The following is a 23,371-nucleotide window of genomic DNA, read 5'->3' on the forward strand; positions in this document are numbered from 1 at the left end:
ACCGACAGCAGCTTTCTTGCCTTCCTGCTGCTCTCAGAATCCAGCACAACCTCTTTGTCCCCGGCCCTCCCTAGTTCCCCCCAATTCTGTGGGCTCCATCACCCTCTTCCACTCAAAGGTCCTCTGCTACTTTCACAGCCTCTGGCATGGTGGTGGTGGTGGTGGGGTCTTTCTCCATCATTGCTCCTTCTCACTGGGGCTGCCTTCTAGCCAGGGCCAGACTTAGGGCAATTTGGCCAAATCGGGCCCCACACTTGGAGGGGTCCTGCACTGCAGGGGTCCTGCACTGGCGTGGTGATCGGAGTGCCCACAGCCAGCACCTTGCTTTGTAGCTAACGCTCTGGCATGGAATCGTCCATGCTGAGGTGTCACAAGGACAGCATGGCCCTCTCTCCCTCCTACCTCTGTGTCTTTTGGCTTGAAATCTCCGCTTGAAGCTGTTGCCAGATGCCTTGCCACTGCCACTCATCTAGGTGAGTGCCACTCATCTAGGCCCCCATGGGGGGGGCCTGCAAAAATGTTTTGCATCAGACCCCACAAATCCTAAGGCCGGTGCTACTCCTAGCACATGAGTGGGGAGCTTCCTCACTCATTCCCTCCTTAAAGCCCCCCTTCCCATTTTCTAGGCAGGCCTTGGCACAGTGCCACCTGCAATTTTGAAGTCTCAGCAGTAGCCGCAGGTGGCTGTCCCCAGGCACACTTGGCTCTGCACTTTGCCTGCAAGAGGAAGTGCAAAGGTTCTTGACTGCTGGTGTCCCTGCCCTCTTCCCCGCCCCCCCGGGGGGAGCAGCTGCTGCCACCAGCAGGGGTTGGCTCCCAGTTGGGCAACTCTCTCCACACTGCAGAGGTTTCGATCTTTCCAGGGAATGCCTCCTGCCAACGCAGAGAGCACGCTGTGAAGCGTGACTCCCCCCCCACCGTGTCTGGATCTGTGGCCTCCCCAGGCCTGACTGGCATGATGGGGCTGGAGCTGTACCTGGACCTGTTCTCCCAACCCTGTCGGGCTGTCTACCTCTTTGCCAAGAAGAACGACATTCCCTTTGAGTTCAAGCACGTGGAACTGTTCAAAGGTGAAGGGGAGTGAGAGGCTCATCACGGGTTGCTGCTGCGGGGGGGGGGGAGAGGTGGGAGTCGAGTTCAAGAGATTGCAGCTTGGAAAGAGAGGCCTGCGGAACTTCCTGGCACTGGAAGGCATCCCCCCCCCCCGAGAGTGCTTGCAGTTTGACTGGTCCAGGGGTTGGCTGCCTTTTCCCTGTTGGTTGCATGGTTCTGGGAGGAGGAGAAGGCACGATCTGACAGCTTACATCCCTCCATGGGACCACTACATCTCTCCCTAGCCAAGGCTGTTGGGACAAAGGCTGGGTCAGCATGACAAAGATGGGGGTGAGGGCTCTAGTTGCACCAAATGAGGCCAGATGCTGGGGGTGAGGGCCATTCTGGCACAGTCCTGTCACTTGGGATTTCACACTCAAGAGGACCTTGATGCCATTCCCAGTGTCCGACCTGGCAGGTCCCCCAACCCCAGGTGAAGCCCTGCTGCTGTGGCCAGCAGTGCCTGAAGCAGATGGTGGGTCATATGCCCCTCTCCCAGGGCTGGGCTGGGCTGCTTGGCAGTGCTCTTCTCTCACAGTTAAGAGTCATTTGGGCTGCTTCTGGCACCCAGGGAAGCTGCTGCAGCTGCAGTCTGGGAGAGCCTGTCTTGGGCATGCACCACCCCAGGAGTTCCACAGGGCTTGCTGGAAGAAGACAGCGGAATGGACCTGGGCTAAGAATGTGTGTGAGGGGTGGGCGGGTGGGCAGAGGTGTCTGCTTCAGCCAACAAGAGGACACTCCAAAGGATGCAAAGCATAGCCCACCATGTTTGTCCCTAGTTGTGGCTTACATTATTCCCTCTCTCTTGCCAGAGTCTATCCTGGGGACAAAAGGGCCGGCGGGGGCCACTAACCCAGGACAACCACAGGCAGGTAAGGAGGAGAGCTCAAACACTGTGGGGATGCTTTGATCTGGTGTGTAAGAGTTGGGGCAGACCAAGGGGCTGGTCCAACCATAGAGACAGGCAAGGCAGATATGGGGGGGGGCACTATCCAAAGGGTTAGAAGCTGCAGTAGAAGAGTTTCCCCCCTGCCTGACTGCTCTACCTCTGCACCACTGAAGGGGTGACCAGACTCCTCTATGCCATCACATGGGGTGCAAACCCGCTGTTTGCACAGGGCTGATGCCTTTCGGGTGTGGCACTAACAGTGCCATCCTATACATGTTGACTTAAATGTAAGTCCCCCAGAGGGGTTTACTCTCAGGGAAGCGTGCATGGCGTTGCAGCCAAAGAGTGGTACAGTCCTAAGGCAGGCCTGGAGGCAGGGCCGACCTTAGGGCAATTTGGTCAAATTGGGCCCCGGCACCTGGAGGGGCCCTGCACTGGAGCAGTGAGCGGAGCACCCACAGCCAGCACCTTACTCTGTGGCTGGCGCTCAAGCATGGCATCTTCTGTGCCCGGGTGTCACAAGGAGAGCACGGTGAGTGGAGTGTGGCCTCTGGGTGGCCCTCCCGCCTGCCCCAAGTCCAGTTGTCTTGAAATGACCCCAGAAGCAGTTGGTGGTGACGGCACTGCCGAGTCCTGTGGGGTCCCCATGCAGAAACGGGCCCTGCTGATCCTACGGCTGGCCCTGCCTGGTGACTGAGTGGTGAAGTGCAGAAGGAGGTGGGTCATCCCTCATCTCCTAAGCCACAACTAGGGCCGAATGCCAAGCTTGTCCAGCACAGCACCACAGGTGCAGCCCCTCTCACTGACCCCCCCCCCCCAGTGGCCTAGAAACACCGACAGCCTGTCCATTCAGGGAGCAGCACATTAGCAAGTTGCTGATTGCTGCATCCGCTCAGCACCACTGCTGGTGTCCAGAGAAGGGCAGCAGGGACTGGGGGCAGGCACAGTGCCAAAGTGCAGCCTATGCTGGGGGGAGAGGGTCATCCCCCTGCCAGCTATTGGGCATGAGCAACCCAACAACAGGAACTGCTCCAACCAGGAGAGAGGCTGACACCTCTGGAGACACAACTCTGGGTGAAAGTCTGTTCCTAAGAAACAACCATCTGCTCCAGAAACAGACACCTGCTCCAGGCAGCAAGGAAAGGAAGGGCTGAATGTTGTGGTCATTTCTGCATCTTTAAAATTCTAGGACGGGTCCAGTGAGGGCCACAAATAAGCTCTGTCCGACTCTAGCACTGAAGGATTTTCGGTGCATGTGAACACAAGAACATTAGGAGAGAGATGGAGGTGGAGGGAATAGGGGAGTCCCTCCCTTCTGAGCCTCGCAACCATCAGAGGTGATATGGCGAGAGTGTCCCTGGTTGGATCAGCCTCCAAACAGTCCAGGCAAGCAGGGCGTCACCTTTGAGGACAGCCCCCTCCCCTGTACCCTGGCTCAGCCTTGGCTTGAAAAGTGCCCCCCCACCCCTGCCCAGCCGCATGCCGGCTTTAGCATGTGAGCATGAAGGCCTGAGCAAAACCGTGCATGTGCAGATGTTGTGCCCAATTTGACCATGCAGGTGCTGTGGTAATTGTAACCCCAAACTCCATGTGAGTTGTGCTCCCAGACTCTCCAGAGACACTTTCCCCATCATTTGGGATCTCCAGGTGGCCTTTATTCCCTCTCTCCAGGGGCCAGAGAAACAGTAACAGTGCTGGGAGAGAACAAGGGGTGTGCGATCCTGAAGCCTCGGAGAGGGGCTGGGGCCTCACTGACCATTGTCCCCTCCCCACTTGAAATGGGACTCCTCCCCACTCCTAGTCCTTCTTGCTTGCTGAACTTCATTCCCCTGTTTATGGAATCCGATTTTTCTGTTTGCTCAGCTCTTGAGCACTTGAGCACAGAATCCACACCTGCCTGTTTCTTAGCAAGCACCGAAGACTGGTTGCAATGTCTGGCTGGCAAGGAAGCAGAAAGCTACAAACTCTGGGGGCAGATCTCTGGCTGCCCACTAGGGCAGAAACACTGGCTGCCACCTGGCACACACACAAGGAGCCAGGGAACACCTTTCCCCAGTCTGTGGGAGCCTGGACTCCCCACCCACCCCAAGTTTTTCTCCCCTTCTAGGGGGCAGCCGGTGCCAGCATTTTCCAACTGGGGTTGTGTTGTAGACTGCCAGCGTTTTGGGGTGCTCAGAGTTCTTGGTTCTCGAACCCTAGAGCCCTCAAGGACCCCTGTTCGGTAGTACTGCCACTACCCTGTGTGTGCCAGTGTCTCAGTCCAGAGACACTGAGACCCTCTAGGCTCAACTCTATCCCTTGCAGGCACTGAGCTCTTTCTCCAATTAAAGCTTCAGTCCTCAAGTTACTAGTCCTCAATGAGGATTTGGTAGCTTGCTGAACGGCTAGGCAGGATTCTGAGCCTTTGTCCCCAACAGACAATGAAACAACTTAGTAAAATGATTTTTACTTTATTAAATGCATAGGGTTACATAAGTTACAAAAGGCAGCAAATGCTAGAGGCAAAAAAACTTCTAGGCAACATATCATTGTTAAAATAACAAAGCTAACTGGCTATCTCTATTCTTCCCTATCTCTCACCTGGTCAGCTTTGTTTTGTAGATCTTCAGCTCCCAGTTACCTATGAGGCCACATGGCTCTGGCGGGGCAGGCTCTGCCTGCAGGATGTTGCACCCACAACCTTGGGGACAGAATCTTCCCGAAGTGGGGCTGGATGCTAGCCCTCTCAGCTCTCCCCTCCCCACTGGAGGTCCATGGGCGCCTTTCTGTCTGCTTAGGTGCTACATTATCACCTTCCATTGAGTTGTAAATTTCTTGCAGCTAGAACTGCAAGCCACTTCTCTGTTACTGGGTTACTTTGGTCCAGGCTTTACATGCTACTAGGCCTAAACTGTACATATTCATGACAGGTTGCCAACTCTATCTGAAGCTGTTCCTGGTGATGTCAGGGAGGCCCTGTTAAAATTTCCAGGACAGCTTTCAGGATCCAGCTGGAGCACAGTTCTGGAGACTCCAGGCAGGGCCAAATTGGGCCCTGTGGCTGGAGGGCCCCCACATTGGGGCAGCAAGTATAGCAGCCTCAACAGGCACCTTGCTCTGCAGCTGACACCCTGGCATGGAATCTTTGATGCCAAGGCATTACAAGGAGAGCACAGGGAGCACAGTATTGCCCACCCCTGGGTCCGATTGTCTTGAAATTGCCCCCCCAATCAGTTGGCAGTGATGCCACTGCGGGGGGTGCTTTGCCACTGCCACTCATCCTGGTAAGTGGGGAGTCCCTACGATCCCCCTCCCCCTCGAAACATGTTCTGAGGTGGCATAGCTAAGGGGGTGCAGGGGTAGCAGTCTCACTGGGCAACAAGCTTTAGGGGGGCAACAAGCTGAGCTTGACACCAGCGGCCAAGATTGTGAAAAAATTTGGTATGTACAAATAATACCATCATGTTATATATCATTGGAAAGGTGATTTAAAGCAGAATGCAATGAAACAAATCCCATTTGAATACCTGTATTCTATCAAAAGTTATGGCCAATTAACCAGAAAACAAAAACGCAACTGCCTTATGGAACAAAAAATGGATTTCTTTAACTCAAAACTGACCCATAAGACTGATTGTTCTGAGAGCCAATGAGATGTTGTTATGATACAGCATGGAACCACTAAGGTGTTAATATGAGTCAGCTCTCATTTCCATGTATCATAACACAGCTATTCCTGCTAACTGGTAAAGAGGCACTTTTTCGAGTAGTGCTCCTCTTATATTTAGCAGGGGGAGAATAATCATCCCTCTTCACCCCAGCACAGTGTCTCTAACCAATAAGGCGCACATTTTTATTTATTTACTTACTTAAATTTGATTTTGTCATGGAGGGGGGCTACAAAATCTTCTTTGATCCCAGGTAGCATATAGATGTTTTAGCTGTGCCACTGGCTGGGGAGAGATGACAGATCAAGTGTGTGGTGAACTGCTGGGGGGAGGAGGCAGGTTGCTCCCCAATTCACACTTTTTAAAAAGCCAGAGTGTGACGTCGCTTCCGGTTGTGACATCACTTTGGGGCATCATTTTGAGCTCTGCACTGGGCTACGTGTTCATTAGCTACACCACTGATGTTTTGCATGGGGACCTGCAGCTCCTAAGGCTGGCCCGGACTCCAAGCCAATCCTCTGACGCTTGCAAGCTAGTCCCATCAGCCAGATCACATCTGTTGAAATGCTGCCAGTACTCATTGCATTTTGCTTCCATGCTGTGTGCTGAAGTTCCTGTTTGTGGTGCAAACATGGCCTTGGATGGCTCCAAAGGGCATCTTGCTCCTGGCACTGGAGGGGTGCCAGGGTGCCAGGGAGGATTGTATCCCACTGCCCTGCGACACAGAAACATTGACCTTGAGCTGGCCACGCATGGCCTTTCCTCTTCATAATGAAATTGCCTTTACGAGTGTTCTAGAAGCATAACCCAGCCTGCAAATTTGAGGGTCAGAAAAACTTTTTCCAAAATTTATGTTTTAATATAAATTTAGGGTGCTGATTCCAAAAAAGACACGGGTTTTGTTCTGTCACATCCAGTTGTGGAGATGTGGCCTAGCCTCGTTAGGAAATGGTCCCAGCGTGGCCTAGCCATGGCGTAGGCTTGCTCACAAGGAAGCTGCTTGAACCATTCACTAAAGAATGGCCGTATCTCTGAAACTAGATGTGAGAGTTCAAATCCTCAAGCCGTTTTTGGAATCAGTGCCCCAAATTCATTTTAAAAAAATCATAAATTTAGGGAAAACATGTTTTTCTGACCCTCAAATTTACAGGCCTGTGTTATGCTTCTAGAAACCTCATTAAAAAGGGAGGAAAAGGAGAAAGAAATAATATTTTTATTTATGAGTAATAATAGTTATTTACAAAAATTGGATCCATTTCTTGTAAGGAAGCAGCCCTAATGAACTTTATTGAATGCTCCCCTTCCTTTTCCATTTCTTTCCAGAAAATTTAAAAACAAACAAACAAATAAAATCTTCTGGGTTTTGGGGGGCAAGTCTTTACTAAGGGGCATCAACTTAGATATGTTTATCTCCCTAGATTTACACATGCAGGCTAACTGCAGAGCTCAGCTCCTTGCAAACTTGCAGGGCAGTTAGCAACTATCTCGCCAACTGCAGGAGCTCAGCTCTTTGCAGGGTAATGAGCAGCTTTCTGATTTTTGAATAGGCTCAGGGCTGGAGGCAATGAGCGATCTGATCTTTCCATCACCCACTCTGATGGGAGGCTCTGCTCTGTACTGCGCAACCCGCCAAAAATCAGGTTGTGACCCACTGCTGCCATAATACAACCTCTGTAATGAAACTGCTGCCGTAACGCAACCTCTGCTGCTTTCTCCCCTGGTTTTTAGGGCCATGCAAGGTGGCGACAGCTGTGAAAAAAGTGCCCGTCCTGCGCGATGAGGCCTTTGTCTTGGCAGAATGGTAAGGAAGCCCCCCCACCTCTCCACCTGTCCATTCATCTATTCGTGCAGAAATTCCGTTTCCTGTGTCCATCCCCACCCCCCTGGGGAGACATGAGCGTGTAAGTCCAGCAGATGTGAGGCTGGGCAGAGTCACCCACTCACCCCAAGGGGGCCCACAGCAGAGGCAGAGCTGCCACCAAATGAAACGGGCTCCATGTTTGAACTGGGTGTGATAGTCCCTGACTGGGGGGGGGGGAGAAGGACTAGGAGTGGGCCCCTCCATCGTGGGGTGGCTCCCATGAAGGCCTCTTGAACCCACAAGGTCTGTGAATCACCCAGGCAGTGAATCCAAACCCTTTTCTTGCCCTCGATCTTCTTTGGGATGAGGCAGAGAGAGGCAGGCAAGAGCAGCTGTGACTGAGGCTGAGCCAGACCTCACCAAGCGCCTAGCCCTTGTCTCCTGCAACGCCCCAGCCTGCCCCCCTTGCCCTGCATGTTCTCCATTCTGACAGGCCTTCCAGGGGAGCCAGCTGTGCAGGTTCAGGGGGCAGCAACCTTCTCCTTTGGTGCAGAGATCAATGCCTGCCTTGTTCTACTCTTTTCCTCCTTGGCATGCCACAAACATCTCCTGGGCAGCACTGCCATCCTGCTTTACCTGAGCCGCAAATATTGCACGCCAGACCACTGGTACCCGTCCGACCTGCAGGGGCGTGCCAAGGTGGACGAATACCTCTCCTGGCACCAGGCCAACCTCCGGGCCAACGCACCCAAGGCCATGTGGATCAAGGTGAGTGTGGAACCACCCCTTTGGGTAAAACCCACTAATTTGAGGAGGGGAAGGAGGGGCTGGAAACTGGAGCAGCGAGGCCAGAGAGCAATGTTCAGAAAAGGCTCGGCATAGATGAGTCAACAAGCCAGCTCCCTGTGTATACAGTGGGTCCTCAGTATCTGTGGGGAATAAATTCCCAGACCCCCCCCCCCACAGCAGCGCTAGCCTCGGCCTGGTCTCCCTCCTGGTGTGCCAGAAGTGGCAGGTGCCCCTCTACACTTTCAGAACAAAGTCTGTTTCCTCCTTCCCTCACAATAGTACCATATTGGGGCAACCATCATGATGTCACTTCCTAGGGGCCCCTTCTTGCTCCTGTCCTCTGCAGCAGCAGGTGCCCTGGGCTGCTGCCCCTGTGACCTCCCCCGCCCTTTCCCTCAGGGCAGTGGTGTAACGAAGGGGGGCGGGGGTACATTGCCCCAGTTATCATGCATGGAGGGGGTGCCAACCTGAAAACCCCTGACGGCAGATCCCAAGGCGGGCAGCCATCTGGGAAGTGGTTTGAAGCATGTAGAGGCTGTGTGGCCTCCCTACACCTCAGACCACCCCCCAGATGCCCCTGAGGGGGTGCTCTGGGCATCTGGCCCTGGGAGGTGTTAAAAATTTGTGTGCCCCTGGTGCCAGATCCCTTAGCTATGCCACTGCCTCAGGGCTCTGGCATCCTCTCCCATGACTCCCCTGTAACCAAGACCGTCTGTCGCCCACAGGTGCTAATCCCCCTTTTTACGGGCCAGCCCCTCCCCTCTGAGAAGCTGCAGGAGGTCATGGAGGGGCTGGCGGCTTCTGTGAAGCAGCTGGAGGAGACCTTCCTTCAGGACAAGCCATTCCTCGTGGGCAGTGAGATCTCACTTGCAGACCTGATGGCCATCGTGGAGCTCATGCAGGTGAGGCCTGTGGCAAGCCCCCTTCCTGCATCCTGGGCTGCCTGCTGGCCAGCGGGGCAGATCCCAGCCAATGACCAGCAGGAGGCTAGGCCCTGGCTCCGAGTCCTGACCGAGGGGCCACTGTGACTGTTTAGGAGGTGTCAGGAGCAGCACTTCAGGCTTCAGACCAGCCATGGCAGTGCCCAGCAGAGGTTCAAGAGGACTTGGGTGGGTGGGTCACACTACAAGCACCCCTTACCACACCCTGGTCATGTGCTTTGTTCATGGGAGCTCTTGCTCCTACTTCCAGGACTCCGTTGAATACAGTGGGTACACTCAGTATCTATGGGAGGATCTGTTCCAGGATGCCCCTATGGATACAGATTTCCGCGGATAATGGAATCTGTAGGGAGGGCCTCACAGGATCTCTCAGACACAACTGGAAGCAACTTCCAGTCACCTCCGGGAAGTCCTTAAGGCCCTCCCGGCGCAGGCTTGGCATGCGCATTGAATCAAGTCCACGAATGGCAAACCTGTGGGTAAGGAGGGTCATCCGTACTGGCTGTCATCCAGATTTCAGATCATTGCCTGGAGAGTGTTGGCTCCTGTGGCTGATATTGCTCTGGGCCCAACCCCTAAGCATTACTCTCCCATGCCACAGCCTAAAAGGTGCCAGTGCTGTGCTGGGAGGGCAGTGCTGACCACAGCCACACCAGGACAGAGATGCCCCATCTCATGGGCCCTAAGAGCACCAGGAGGAGCAAACCCCAGCAGGATGGAAGTAACTGCATCACCTGCCCCACTGGGGAGATCTGAAAAGGGAGGCAGGTGTGGGGCACAGCATTGAGGGGGCTTGGGCAGCTCCCCACAGGCTGGGACGCTTCCTGGAAGTCTTCCCTGCCACTGTACGCTGCCCTCTTCTGCAGCCTGTTGGAGTTGGATGCGATGTCTTTGAGGGCAGGCCCCGGCTGGCAGCCTGGCGTAGCCGGGTCGAGGAGGCGATTGGGAAGGAGCTCTTCCTGCAAGCGCACGAGCTGATCCTGAACATCGAAGCACTGAGCTCTGTCCAGATCGATCCGCGGCTGAAGGAGCAGCTGGCCCCTGTGCTGCTGAAGATGCTGAAGTAGCCAATAAAGGACTTTCCACCAGGAGGAGGCTCTGGTCTATGGCTCTTTTGGCAGTGGAAGGGGGTCACACGGCCCCCTAAGGCAGCTGCCTCCCTGCTGAGGTCTGCAGCACTGTTGCACCTGTACCAGCAGGGGGCAGTAAGGCTAGGTACAGTAGGTAGCAGTAGGGTGGCAAGGGGTATTTTCGCTCTCTATTATATCCTCACCTTCTTTGCTTGCCCAGAGTGCTATTCTCAGGCCTTCCTGCCCCTTCCCTTCCCCTGAAGAAGCATGAAGCCAGGCAGACTCTGCCACCCCCTCCTACCCTCTTCTATACCCTTTCCTTAAATAAGTGGTCTTCCACCCTTCTCATGCTATGACCCCAATAAATAAATTAATAAAGTATGAGACCGGGGACCCCTCTGATCCTGCCTGCCCATGTTGTTGCCCACCTCCACCCTGTTTCCCCACTTCTTGTGTCTTCACAACAACCCTGCAAAGTAGCAGCCTGAGCAGGACTGGCATTAGGAGCTGTGGGGCAAAAGAACGGGAAGAGGCTGTGCAGGATTGGACCAGGATTCTCAGTTTTGAGAAGGCAGCACCATGACTGGATTGGATCCAAGCCCTCTCTTGACCAGGCTTTGAATGGTTGCCACAACCCCCCCAATGAGGCTTCACGACCCCCAATGGAGGTCACAACACCCCCCCACGGGGTCGTAACCCACAGGCTCAAGAACACTGCGTTAAATAAAGTAACCTGTGACTTTTGGACACAAGCCTCATGCAAAGCTTCCCCTCGAGACTTTCCTCTCTGCCAACACCCCCAACCTTTGCCCTCCCACCATAGGGCCTGTTGGTCCACCTGACTCTGTGGCACCAGCCTACGCTCGCCAAAGTCCCCATGGCAAACCCAAACGCAACAGAGGGGAGAAGGGCCACGCTGTGGGACTATAGGTACAGTGCTGGCACTGAGCAACTTGTAAAAGTGGCCTTGCAGGAGCACTGTCTGTGCTTTGCTTTCACCAGCTAGCGCCAGAGGCCCCCCTGTCGATGCACCCTGCTCTGTCCCTCTCGCACAACACCAGAACCAGGGGACATCCCCTAAAATTGAGTGGTGGGTGAGTTAGAACAGACAAAAGGAAATATTTCTTTCTCCAGTGTGTCATTAATCTGTGGAACTCAGTGGCGGACCTCCCCTGCCCCACGCCCCAAGGCAAAGGTCTGCAGTGGCGCCCTTCCCCGACGCTTTAAACTGTGTTTATTATTAACATACTTTAACATTAAAAATATTAACATATTTTCATATAGTTCAGTGTTCAGCGCAAAGGGCCATTTGGGGAAATGACTGCTCCTTGGCAATAGAGCCAGCCTCGCTTTCGTGCAGGAGGGCTTGTGTTTGATTCCTGGCAGCACCTCCAGGCAGGGCAGAGCAAAACCGCTGGGTCTGAAATGGCTGAGAGCAGCTGCTGCCAGTCAGTGCCAGGAGTGCTGAGCTCACTGGACCAGGAGCCTGGCTCTCCAGAAAGCAGCATCCTTGGGCCTCAACTGGAGCCCTGGCATGAGCTACACCCCACATGTGAATGTCATCTGTTGCTGGAGCATCCCAAGAGCCCTCCTGGACCAGGCTCAAGCCCCACCCCCTCGATGAGGGGACCTTGTTTTAGGCTTGCTCCAGGTCCACCCATTTCCATCTCCAAGCCCTGCCACAGTGGAGGAGGAGGGGGAGCCACTGCTGCCTTGTGTCCCACAAGGGCACAAGGCAGCCGGGTTCTGGCTGTCTCCCCTATCCTGTTTCCCACAGGGTTTAGCCAGTGGCATCGCTAGGAGGTGCAGGGGTGCGGTCCGCACCGGGTGACATGCACAGGGGGGTGACGCACACTGGGGGGGTGATGCACTAAAATCGCGGTGGTTAGGAGTAACCCCATCATATTATATACTGTTGGATGCGGAATTTTGAGCAGAAGGCAATGCAAAAAACTAGAATGAAATATCTCCTTTCTATCAAACGTTATGGCCAAAAGACTGGAGAACAAAAAATGCATGGATCTCTATGGAAAGTGATAGTGAGCCATATCGCGCGTTTAGTCATGAGTAGGCAAACTTGCCTTAGTCCTTCGGAAAGGGCAGGCTGAGAGGAATCCAAAGACACCAGAATGGTCCTGATCCAATGAATGCAGCCCCCAAAAACACCTGAGAAGGAAGTCCCTCCCCGCTTGCTGATAATTGAGCCCTATGGAAAGCAAAACTAAGCCTCATGGTTACGTTTACTTGTGAGTAAGCAAATGTGTCTTGGCTGGTATGGAAGATCAGGTGAAGGAGAGTGTAAGGCTACCAGAATGGTCCTGATCCTATGCACCTGGAGCTAAACAAGTGCTCCAGAAGGCAGCCTCCCCCCCTCCTCCCCCACTAAGAAGGATCAAAAGAGGCTTCAGATGATAAGGTGGACCTTTTTGAGACTTGCAAAGCCAGGTGGATCCTGACAGTGATCTGGTTTAAACAGAAGATCTTAAATTGAACTGGGCACTGGGTAGGGCTGAAAACCTTACTGGTTTTGGAGGGGGGGGGTGTTATTGCAGGCAGGCTACAGAGGAAATTCACTTGGTGGACCAGGGCTGGCTTCTGCTTATTTAATCATTTGTTTTACTTTAATTATTTATACTTATTTATTTTAATTTGCCTGATAATGTCACTTCCACCATGACATCATTTCTGGTGGGTCTTGGACAGATTGTCATTCTAAAAAGTGGGTCCCAGTGCTAAAAGCTTGAGAACTTCTGCAATAAGGTGTTAGTAAGTTGACACCTGGGGGTGTGTGTGACACCACTAGTGACCAAAATCACTAAAATCACAGTTTGGAGGAATAATACCAGCATGTTATATATATCAATCAATGCGTCATTTCATGCAGAATGTGTTCTATCTTTGTTCTATCAAAAGGTAAAGCCAAAAAACCAGTGGGGGCGGAGTGACGGTACATCACCACGCCCACCACCTTGGGTGTTGCCCCACCCACTGCATAGAGGGGTGACGCGCTGGCATCCCGCACCGGGTGACGCAAACCCTAGTGACGCCACTGGGTTTAGCCAGATGCCCCAATGGGCAAACAGCCCCCCCCACTGCTACCCCCAGCCACCCGACTGGCACCCCTCAATAGGCCTGTCCTTGGTGCATGTATCCATTTCCCTCTAAAAGCCACCAGAGCTGCCTTCACCCTCACAGGGCAGGGGTAGCCCTGCCAAGGCCTGGGAAACACCCTTGGTGCCTGGCCTGCTCTGCTCTGGTCTGTCTGGTGCCCCCCCCCATTCCACAGGCTCTTTATGCTGCTGGCCAATCAGAAGGCAGGGAAGGTGCTTCTGTTGTAGGGGAGGGGCTTCCTTCTGCTGCAACCTGTCACTCTCTCCAGCCCTCCTGGGACAGGTGCTCACAATGGTGTTGGAGCTCTACATGGATCTGCTCTCCCAGCCCTGCCGGGCCGTCTACATCTTTGCCAAGAAGACCAACATCCCCTTTATGATGAAGAACATTGACATGCTGAAAGGCAATGGGGGGGGAAAGCGACACACACACCCTGCGAGACTCACCCCTCCACCCCCACCTCATCCCCCAGCCCCACCTTAGAAACGGGGGTACTCCACCTGTCCTCACATATAACAGGAAAGAAGACTCTTCTAGGATGGAGGGCAGACTGAATGAGATACAAGCACCCCCAAAATTGGCCAACACTTTCCAGGGGAGGAGGCAAACCCTGCCCTCTTGCATGAGAGTTCAGTGGAGGAGACATCACAGCCAGCTGACCAAGCTGAAAACTAGGCAGGCCAGAGACCCTTCATTTCAGGCCCTCCCCCAACCCTGGGGACTTTGGTTTGGAAGACGGGTGCATGCCAAGGCAGGACCCACTGTCCTGGGGAGGGGGGACTCAGCCATAAGCCAGAGCTGGAGTTCCCTGCAGCCTGCTCCCCTCCAGAGGGTCTGGGACCCAGCCTGGGGCAGCATTTGCCAAGGCTGCCCTCCTTCCCAGCTTACCCCGAAGGGCACGGTGTGGATTTTAATGGTCAACCTCCTTGGGCCCAGCCTTGTCTGAAAGGGCACCCAGGCATGGCATGGGCCACAACAGGGGAGGCCCTGTTGCCAGGTCAGGTGAGGTGGTTGCCTCAGACAGCAGTGTGGCCCCTGCCACCTGCCCCTTTGCCCTCTCTCCCACCTGCCTGCTCCTCCCTCACTTGGCCCCCACTGCCCCCTCTCCCGCTCCTGCCTGCTCCCCCCTCACATGAAAAAGAGAGGTGTGGAATGGGACACGGGGGGGGGAGAGAAGAGGGGCAGTGCCCTAGAGCTGGAAGCCCCCAAATCTGCTGGGCCTCTCACCTTGCTTTTTCTGGCTTTGATTGATCAACTCCAGGACAGCAGTTCTCGGAGGAATTTAACAAGGTAAACTTCTTACGAAAAGTGCCCGTCCTGAAAGATGGAGACTACATCTTGGAAGAGAGGTAGGAAGGACTCGAGGTGTATGTGGGGTGGGGGAAGGACAGCCCCCCCTCTCCCTCCCCAATCCTTTATTGCTCATGTATTTATAGGGAGCATTCAAAGCACAAGGTGTCCAGCAGCCCTGATGTTTCCACCCAGCAGCAAGAGAGAGATACTGAACTGCCTTACCTCTCTGTGTACAAGCTGGCGCTGACCATGATGGCCAGCAACTTCACTTTGGGTGCTTTGTTCAGATTAAATCTGTGGTTCTTCATTGCCTAATCTAGATAGTTTAGGGGGAAAAAATGGTTTCCATTGCTTGGGTAGGAAGCAGACTGGGAACTGCGAGTCTGCCAAAGGTAATGACCTCAATGTGAGCAGTGATGCATTTAAGGGCTGTAATGTACAGTTGCCAACTTTTCAACTGGCCTGTATAACTGTGCCTTTTAGGAGCAGTTTCTGTGCAGGCATTAACCATAGCAGGGTTGGCCTTAGGAGGTGCAGGGCCCCATCGGAAACATTTTTGGCAGGGCCCCAGGTTCACAGCCAAGGTCTGCAGAAGAGGTATACATAAATTTATTATAGACTTTATGTCTCTATGGTAGAATGTAAAGCAACCAACATGTGTACTTAAAAAGTGCATGTGAGTTAACGGACCAAAAGGAGCTAAGCACCTTTTCATATAAAATTGCATACATGTGCAAGCCTATAGTTAAACAGACAGCCTAATCCTATGCATAACTATTCAGAAGTAAGTTCCATTACAGTCAATGGGGCTTACTCCCAGGTAAATGCAGACAGGATTGTAACCAAAATGTGCAGATTACCTTTGAAAAGTAAATAGTGACAAACTACTTGTTTTAGTGACGGTGAAATGATTTAGTAAAAATGTTCTGTTTTTTGTTTAGAAAAAAAAATCAAAATGTCTATTGCAATGTGTTGTTGTGTGTATTTGACAAAACTAGAGATTACGCCAGCGCAGGGGACCCTTAGGCATGGGGCCCAATTGGCTTAAAGCCAGCCCTGCACCTTAGTAGAACATCCATTGCTCCGCTGTGAATGCCTCCTAGTTCCTTAGATCAGTCACTGTTCAACGCTCAGCTACAGTGGCAGGCAAAAGAGTTGGCAATCTTTGTGCCATTTGCCTCCGATTGCTTCACACCTGCTTGGCTCTGGTACTGGGAAAAGCAGGCAAATTGACATTGCCTGCCTGACTCTCCCTTTTGGCCCAACAGCACAGCCATCCTTCTCTACCTGTCACGGAAGTACAACACGCCCAGTCACTGGTACCCCCCTGACATGAAGCAACGGGGCCGCGTCGATGAATATCTGGCCTGGCAGCACACCACTATCCGGGCCAATGCCTCCAAAATCTTGTGGCTCAAGGTGAGGAGAGGGTCCCCGTGGTCCCAAGCCACGGACAATGGCACTGCCCACAGGCAAGATGTGGGAGAAGCCTCCTGTTTCCAGGCTCACCCTTGCCACCCAGCAGCCATGCCTGTGGCAAGAAGGGATCCAGCAGAATGGCGGGAGGTGCCAGGCTGGCCACAGGTGCCACAGGTGCCAGGCTGCAGGGGGGTGTCCAATACTTAAGACTGCTTTTTGAAACAGAAAACCTGTTTCATTTAAACTTACTTTTCAATTGTTTATTTATAAGATTATATATATATGGAGTCACAAAGTTGTATATACCGTATTTCTTTGGGTCATTAGAAGCAATGCAGAGATTAGTTTCTATAGTAACTTCGCTGGGAAATTCCTGCCAAAGTTAACCTTTTATTCTCCTCTGTTCCATTTTGCAAATGCTGTTTGCCTGGTTCTGTTTTGCAAAGGTTTTAGCAGAGATCATTTAGCAGAGATCTGCTTTTTTCAACACCAGGATGGGATCCTCCTTTCCATTTGAAGCAGTCCCAGGCTACAATTCAATGCACCATTACTTAAGAATGTTGTTGTTGTTGGCAACCTTCAGTCTCGAAAGACTATGGTATCGCACTCTGAACTTAAGAATAACACCCATGGAAAGCAGAGGGTCTACTTCTGAGTAAAAAGGGTTGCAAATATATGCAGCTGCTTCTCTCTGCTGTAAATTGAATTGCACACTCCCAGTTATGTGTTATGGGTTGTATGTAGAGCTTCTGGCTTAACACACCAGACACCTTAAATGTGGATTTGATTCATGGATCTCCTGCAGTGGTTCCCAACCTTTTTCACTTGCAGAGCCCATGGTAGCCTATTTCCATAAATTGTACCCTTCACATTAGCAAAATGTTTGTAATTAATAATAAAAGCCCTCGTCTCCTCTATATGAAAGCCCAGACTTCATGTATTTATCAGTGTTTTCTCTTTTTATCTCTTTGAAGAACAGAAGACTCTGCCTTTGTACTGTTTTGCACCAGAAGTGTGCTAGGTGATTGATCACTTTCCATATTATGTTTCAGCTTTTTTACTGTGCTGGTTTTCAATCACTGGTTCATACATGAATTGATAACCAAAAACTAGCTGTTGGTGGGGCTTTCACAGCCAACTCAGCAACCTTCCTTCCTGCCTTGCTGGCCCTGCAAAGCATTCTGGAGCATGACCTGCCTTTTTCTGCCATTATTCCATTCTTTTTCAAGTACCTCTAAAGGTCCCTAGGAGTACATGAATCCCAGGTTGGGAACCACTGTTCTACTGGTATGTTGTTTACAGTGCACGGATAGTGTTTACACAAAGGTGGTGAAGACCAGAATTTAAAAAGTGTAAAAATGTATCTTATCTTTTACTATGTTTTTAATAAATTAGAGACTGTACAGTTCTTAGGTAACAGTGGTAAGTTATTTTTCAGGATCTGGCCTCGGGTAAAATCAGTCAAAACTATAAAATCAGTCAGACACCCCCCTAAGTTTAACCCCCAACTTATCGGAGGGTCATAGAAAATTCCATGATTTTTTGCTCAAAATCTGCCCTTGACTTATCTGTGAGATCGACTTATAGGCGAGTGTCTGCGGTGAATATACAAGTAAAGATATATGACCCTACAAGTTAGTATACACACACACAGAGTTCAGTTACAGAAAAGTAATTTTGTAATGGAGGGGACAAAAATTTATGGATCCTGGACGCCAAATGACCTTAGAAAGCCACTGATGGTGAGAGACATGAGAGGTGTGGCTGCAGCACCTGACGAACTTCTGCTGCCTTGTGTAGGCCCTGGAGCCTCTGTCAGGAGAGCCAGTGGCAACCCAAAGCTCAGTGTCAACAGCACACTGGGGGATGAGCACTGTTCTTCCGACAGGCTCTGAGCCTGGAACAACTGGACAACAGGCAGAAACCCAACAGGTGCAGCTCCTGAACCCCAGGACTGCTCTTTAAAGCACAAGAACTTGTGAGGCAGAAGCCCTTGCAAAGCAAGTCAGCCCAGGAGAAAAAGCAGGGGGATTTTGCCCACTGGGGGGCAGGCTGGAGTGGCTACTTGTACCCCCAGCTAACACTCCCCCCTACTGGTCCTTCTTCTCCATCTGTGGCTCTTGGAGATAAGCGTTTGACCTGTGGGACACACGCTGGCTGCTAAGAGCGCTTATGCCCTGCCTGTGGTGGGCAGGTGGTGATGCCCCTCTTCCTAGGTCAACAACTGCCCGTGGAGAAGGTGCAGGAAGTGACAGAGGACCTGAACACCTCCCTGAAGAAGCTGGAGGATAAGTTCCTGCAGGACAAGCCCTTCATCATCGGCACTGAGGTCTCCTTGGCCGACCTGGTAGCCCTGGTGGAACTCATGCAGGTGAGAGCCCTTTCTCGGAATGTTACCTCCAAACTCCAGCAGAGCTGGGCTGCTGGATCACGCCCAAGGGGGCCACCTAGCCTGGCAGCACCCAGTTTGCCTCAATGACCCCCCCCCCCAATGCCTCTGGGTAGCCCTCCTTCTGTTCTTTCCCTGCAACCGAAGCTGGAGGTGGCAAGTGGCCATCCTGACCAGGGCAGGCCTTAGGAGCTGTGGGGCCCCACTGGAAACATTTTTTGCCCACTGGTTCACAGTCAAGGTCTGTAGAATTGTAAGGATATAGTCTAAAATAAATGTTATTTCTGTCTCTATGGTAGAATGGAAACGTGCGCTTAAAAAGTGCATGTGAGTTCATGGACCAAATGGATCAAAGCACATGTTGAATATAAAAATTGTATGCATGTACGCCTATAAGTAAACAATGTATAGATCACCTTTGAAAAATCAATCGTTCCAAAACTGCTGATTTTAGTGACTGTGAAAACAATTTCGTAAAAATATTGATTTTATTGTTTATTTTTACTCTAGAGTGGGAGGCCCCCTTAGGGGTGAGGCCAAATTGGGAACAACTGGTAAAACTGGCTTAAAGTCGGCCCTACTAGCGAGTGACAGTGCCATTGTCGTCGTCGTCCCCCCACACACACACACACTTGGAAGCCACCACTGCAAATGGCCAGGGTATCCCCTCGCTCCATCACATACTTCTGTCTACAGGAAAGTTCTCAGCAGAAATCCCCATAGGAGTATAAGAAGAGCCCTGCTGGATCAGGCTCAGGGCCCGTCTCGTCCAGCTTCCTGAATCTCACAGCGGCCCACCAGATGCCTCTGGGAGCCAACAAGATTCCTGTACCCTTGCAGCTGGCATTCAGAACCAGGAGGTTGCACATGCCCATCCTGGCTTGTAACCTGGGAACTTTTCCTCCATCTGTCTGTCCAATCCCATTTGAAAGGCATCTAGGCCAGATGCCATTCCCACTCCTTGTCTGTGGCAAGGAATTCCACAGACTAATGACACGCTGGGTCAAGAAATATTTTCCTTTGTGCCAGGCGGCTGCCTATATGCACCTCCCTCTCTCTCGCGTAGCCCCTGGGAGCTGGCATGAACGTCTTTGAGGGGCGGCCCAAGCTGCTGGACTGGCGGAAGCGGGTGGAGGCGTCCGTGGGGAAGGACCTCTTCCATGAGGCACATGCGCGGATCCTGAACGAGAAAGAGCTGCGCAGCATCCAGGTGGACCCCGCCCTGAAGGCGCAGCTCAAGCCCATGTTCTTGCGGATGCTGAAATAATAAAGCAGGCAAAGAAGAAGCACGTCTTTGCCTCACTTCCTGCTGCGGGGTGGGTGTGGGGCGGCAGAGCGAATATCAGAAGAGCCTGGCTGCTGGCTCAGGCCACAGGCCCCTTTAGTCCAGTTTCCTACTTCTCACAGTGACCCACTTGATGTCTCAGAGAGCACACAACAAGAGGCCTGCATCCTGGTGCCCTCCCTTGCACCTGGCATCCTGAGGCAGCCTACTTCTAAAACCTGGAGGCTGTACAGACCCATCATGGCTTGTCACCTGTGACGGGCTTTTCCTCCATCGAGCTTGCCAATTCCTCTAGGCCAGAGAACATCACCATGTCCTGCGGCAAGGAGTTCCACAGACCAATTACACATTGGGAGAAGGAATAAGTATTTTTTGTCTGATGCTCAGTTGTGATGAAGACCAACAGAAGAGCCCTTCTGGATCTGGCCAAAGGCCCCTCTAGTCCAGCTTCCTATGTCCCGCAGTGGCCCACCTGATGCCACAATATCCTTTAGCCTGCTGCCACTCCCTGGCACCTGGCATTCTCAGGTGGCTCACACCCAAAGCCAGGAGGTGGCACTAGCCCACCGTTGCTTGTGAGCTTTTTCTCCAACCCCTCCAGTGCCCTCTGAAAGGCACCTAGGACCCGCGCGTCCCGTGGCAAGGAGTTCCCCGGGCGAATGAAAGAGAGGGTGGGCGGGCGCGGGAGGAGCCTCCGAGTGCGCGGCGCGTGCGCGGCGGCGGCAGCGCAGAAGGAGGCCGAGATGCCGTTCGTGGAGCTGCAGACGAACCTGCCGGCGGAGAAGCTGCCCGCGGACCTGGCGGCCAGGCTCTGCTCGGCCACCGCCACCATCCTGGGCAAGCCGCCGGAGGTCAGCGGGGCGGGCTGGGCTGGGCTGGGCTGGGCTGGGCAGGGTCCCCCGACGTCGGAGGGAGCCTGAGCCGGAGCCGCCTTGTCCCCGCAGAGGGTGAACGTGACGGTGCGGAGCGAGCGGAGCATGGTGGTGGGCGGCTCGCCGGCGCCCTGCGCGCAGCTGCTGGTGGCCTCGGTGGGCGTCGTGGGCTCCGCCGAGCAGAACCGCGAGCACAGCGCCAAATTCTTCGAGGTGCTGGCCCGGGAGCTGGCCCTCGCCCCGGACAGGTGAGCGGGGCAGCCGCGGCGGGGAGGCAGGGGAGGCAGAGCCTCCCCGCCCAGTCCTTGCAGGAGGAGGATCGGCTGGGGGAAGGTTCGGTGGCCGGGAAGGGGAGCGCCTGCAAGGGCTGGGGGGGCAGAGACATGCGGTGGGTGAGGAGGCCGGTGAGGCAGAGCCTCAGGACCGTCTGGGGGAGGGTTCGGTGGCCGGGAAGGGGGGCGCCTGCAAGGGCTGGGGGGGCAGAGACATGCGGTGGGTGAGGAGGCAGGTGAGGCATGTTGGAGTTTGGAGCAACTCTGTCTGCTGTCCAGAGATGGCAGGATACTGTCCAGAAAGGGTTAAGCGATGGTCCAGTGACCCTACTCTTTACCTGTCTCCTTCTGTGACCTTTGTGGGGGTGTGGCCCAGACCCTATAACCTTCCCATCTTCTCCAAGCACACCCTCTCTTCTTCTCTGACCACTGACCTGTTGAGATGGCACACAGCAGCTCTAGGGCCTTGCTAGCTCTAAGTTAGCTGAACCACTGATCCTAATCAGTTGCTGTAAATATGCTTTCTGTGGAACCGTGAGTAAACAACTTCCTTTGCAATTTTTACAAGCCATTGTCTTTTGTCTTTTATTGATTAGCAGTCAGCCGGGTGAGGGAGCTTCCCTGGGGTGATACCCAGCAAGGGGGGGGTCTGCTGCTGAAGCTACTCTGCTTCCCCCCAAAGAGGAAACCACTTTTTACAAATTCCTCCAACAAGGCAGAGCCTCAGACTGTCTGGGGGAGGGTTCAGTGGCCTGGAAGGAGGGAGCCTGCAAGAGCTCTGGGGGGCAGGAACTTGTGGTGAATGAGGAGGCAGGTGAGGCAGAGCCTCCCCTCCCAGTCCTTGCAGGAGGAGGACCACTTGGGAGAGGGTTCCGTGGCTGGGAAAGGGGGTCGACCGCCTGCAAGGGCTCTGGGGGGGGCAGGGAACGTGCGTTGGGTGAGGAGGTAGGTGAGGCAGAGTCCTTCGAGGAGGACCGTCTGGAGGAGGGTGCCGTGGCTGGGAAGGGGGGAGCCCCTGCAAGGGCTCTGGGGAGTAGGGGCTTGCGGTGGGTGAGTAGGCAGAGCTTCCCTACCGGAGTCCTTGCAGGAGCAGGACCATGTGGGGGGGGGGTTGTTCCGTGGCCGGGAAGGAGGGCCCCCCCCCACTGCCTGCAAGGGCTCTGGGGGGCAGGTTCATGCGGTGCACGAGGAGGCAGAGTCTGTGGAACACGTGTGTTGTGGGTGCTTGGGTGCCTCCCATGGCTATGGTCCTTTTCAAAGGACTCTGGTGGGGAGGCTCTGCTGGCTCTGCGCATCACCTGCTGGCATTCTAGGAAGGTGCCCAAGGGAAGGAGTGCCGCACCCACCTGATCTTCTCTCCCTTTATCCAGGATCGTCATCCGCTTCCAGCCGCTGGAGCCCTGGCAGGTCGGCAAGAATGGCACCGTCATGACCTACCTGTGAGCAGCCCTCTCCCCTCCTGCTCTCCCGAGGACCTTGCTGCGCATGCTGGTGGCCTCCTCAGCCCTTCCATCCTCCAGACAGATGCAGTGCAGGGAGTGGGGAGGGGAGTGCAGGTAGCACAGTGGGGAGTGCAGAACGTGTTTCAATCCCCACACTGTGGACTTCCTTCCATTCTGTGCCTTTTGGTCAAGGGCCTGCCTTGTGCTGGGGTGGGGGGCACCTGTTCCAGGCTCTGCACCCCCTGGCATTGAATAAAGTGCCCTCCTTCACATCTGGCTCTGGTTTCTGGGGGGGGGGGCTGGAGCAGGGTGTTTGGGCAGGGGGGCCCTCATCATCTGTGGGTGGCAACGCTGTGCATTGAGGGGCGGCCTCCAAATGGAGAAGGAGTTGGCAGCGGTGGGAGCCACAGAACAAAAACAGAAAAACAAACATAAAAAAAACCCCTGGCACATATCCCTGGGGCAGGAAGAGGGGATTGTGCTGTTTGAGGAAACTGTAGTGGGGTTGGGGATCTACAACATGTTAATGATGTATACATAATGTCATCATATGATGATCATCATAAATGATGTCATATATAAATCATGTCTTAAACTGTTTTATCTGCACTGTTTAGGTTTATTTGGGGATTTCTGCCCTACTTTGTGGCCCCTAAAACTGCCCCAGGGCAAGTCTGTCCTATCCTGCTGTGTTTTATTTGTTTTGTTCTGATTCTTAGACTTCTGTGTCATCCTGAGAGTGCTGATGCATTGAAGGGGAGCATCTATTCATTCTGTGATGGCTGTGTGTAACTTCGGCCCAAATCCTCACCCACTTTCCGGCACTGGCATAGCTGTGCCCATGGGATGTGTGCTGCCTTTTGAAGTTGGGGGGCACTCACAGAGGCCTCCTCAAAGTAAGGGAATGTTCATTCCCTTACTTTGGAGCTGCATTGCCGGAAAGTGGGTTAGGATTGCGCCTTTAGTCGATAGGGGGCTCCTAGTCATCTCAATCAACCCTTAGATATGTTTGCAGCCATTCCTGGTGAGAAGTGGAGGGTTGTCCACACCCACTGTCAC

The 23,371-nt window shown here is 53.4% G+C and overlaps 3 protein-coding genes across 6 annotated transcripts; all 3 read left to right on the plus strand.

The window, feature by feature from the left end:
• Positions 1–955: 955 nt before the first annotated feature.
• Positions 956–10,226, plus strand: LOC136634208 (glutathione S-transferase theta-1-like). 4 transcript variants are annotated; one of them, XM_066609574.1, is made up of 6 exons: positions 956–1,080; positions 2,211–2,226; positions 7,368–7,429; positions 8,047–8,197; positions 8,944–9,120; positions 10,026–10,226. In XM_066609574.1, exons 1-6 carry the CDS (start codon positions 956–958, stop codon positions 10,224–10,226), a joined length of 732 nt encoding a protein of 243 aa, XP_066465671.1. The 4 variants fall into 4 exon arrangements, with proteins under 4 accessions (XP_066465671.1, XP_066465670.1, XP_066465669.1 ...); XM_066609573.1 differs by lacking the exon at positions 2,211–2,226 and adding an exon at positions 3,215–3,230; XM_066609572.1 differs by lacking the exon at positions 2,211–2,226 and adding an exon at positions 1,905–1,964 and having other exon boundaries at positions 956–1,070; positions 7,357–7,429.
• A 3,405-nt stretch (positions 10,227–13,631) lies between these two features.
• On the plus strand, positions 13,632–19,708 carry LOC136634209 (glutathione S-transferase theta-1-like). Its single transcript, XM_066609576.1, has 5 exons — positions 13,632–13,743; positions 14,602–14,689; positions 15,902–16,052; positions 18,247–18,423; positions 19,508–19,708. The coding sequence occupies exons 1-5, from the start codon at positions 13,632–13,634 to the stop codon at positions 19,706–19,708; spliced, it is 729 nt and encodes a 242-aa protein (XP_066465673.1).
• Positions 19,709–20,431: 723 nt separating this feature from the next.
• LOC136634397 (D-dopachrome decarboxylase-A-like) lies at positions 20,432–22,582 on the plus strand. Its single transcript, XM_066609906.1, has 3 exons — positions 20,432–20,577; positions 20,671–20,846; positions 22,241–22,582. The coding sequence occupies exons 1-3, from the start codon at positions 20,470–20,472 to the stop codon at positions 22,311–22,313; spliced, it is 357 nt and encodes a 118-aa protein (XP_066466003.1). The 5' UTR covers positions 20,432–20,469; the 3' UTR covers positions 22,314–22,582.
• The last annotated feature ends 789 nt before the right edge of the window (positions 22,583–23,371 follow it).

The sequence above is a fragment of the Tiliqua scincoides genome, chromosome 14, assembly GCF_035046505.1.
Source record: "Tiliqua scincoides isolate rTilSci1 chromosome 14, rTilSci1.hap2, whole genome shotgun sequence".
Taxonomy (NCBI): domain Eukaryota; kingdom Metazoa; phylum Chordata; class Lepidosauria; order Squamata; family Scincidae; genus Tiliqua; species Tiliqua scincoides.

Coding starts and splice junctions, on each gene's coding strand:
- LOC136634208 (XM_066609572.1), top strand. CDS start 956: ATGATGGGGCTGGAGCTGTACCTGGACCTGTTCTCCCAACCCTGTCGG. Junction 7,430..8,046: donor GCCTTTGTCTTGGCAGAATG/GTAAGGAAGCCC, acceptor TCTCCTGGGCAG/CACTGCCATCCTGCTTTACC. Junction 9,121..10,025: donor CCATCGTGGAGCTCATGCAG/GTGAGGCCTGTG, acceptor CCTCTTCTGCAG/CCTGTTGGAGTTGGATGCGA.
- LOC136634209 (XM_066609576.1), top strand. CDS start 13,632: ATGGTGTTGGAGCTCTACATGGATCTGCTCTCCCAGCCCTGCCGGGCC. Junction 13,744..14,601: donor GAACATTGACATGCTGAAAG/GCAATGGGGGGG, acceptor GATCAACTCCAG/GACAGCAGTTCTCGGAGGAA. Junction 16,053..18,246: donor CCAAAATCTTGTGGCTCAAG/GTGAGGAGAGGG, acceptor TGTGGTGGGCAG/GTGGTGATGCCCCTCTTCCT.
- LOC136634397 (XM_066609906.1), top strand. CDS start 20,470: ATGCCGTTCGTGGAGCTGCAGACGAACCTGCCGGCGGAGAAGCTGCCC. Junction 20,578..20,670: donor TCCTGGGCAAGCCGCCGGAG/GTCAGCGGGGCG, acceptor TTGTCCCCGCAG/AGGGTGAACGTGACGGTGCG. Junction 20,847..22,240: donor CTGGCCCTCGCCCCGGACAG/GTGAGCGGGGCA, acceptor CCCTTTATCCAG/GATCGTCATCCGCTTCCAGC.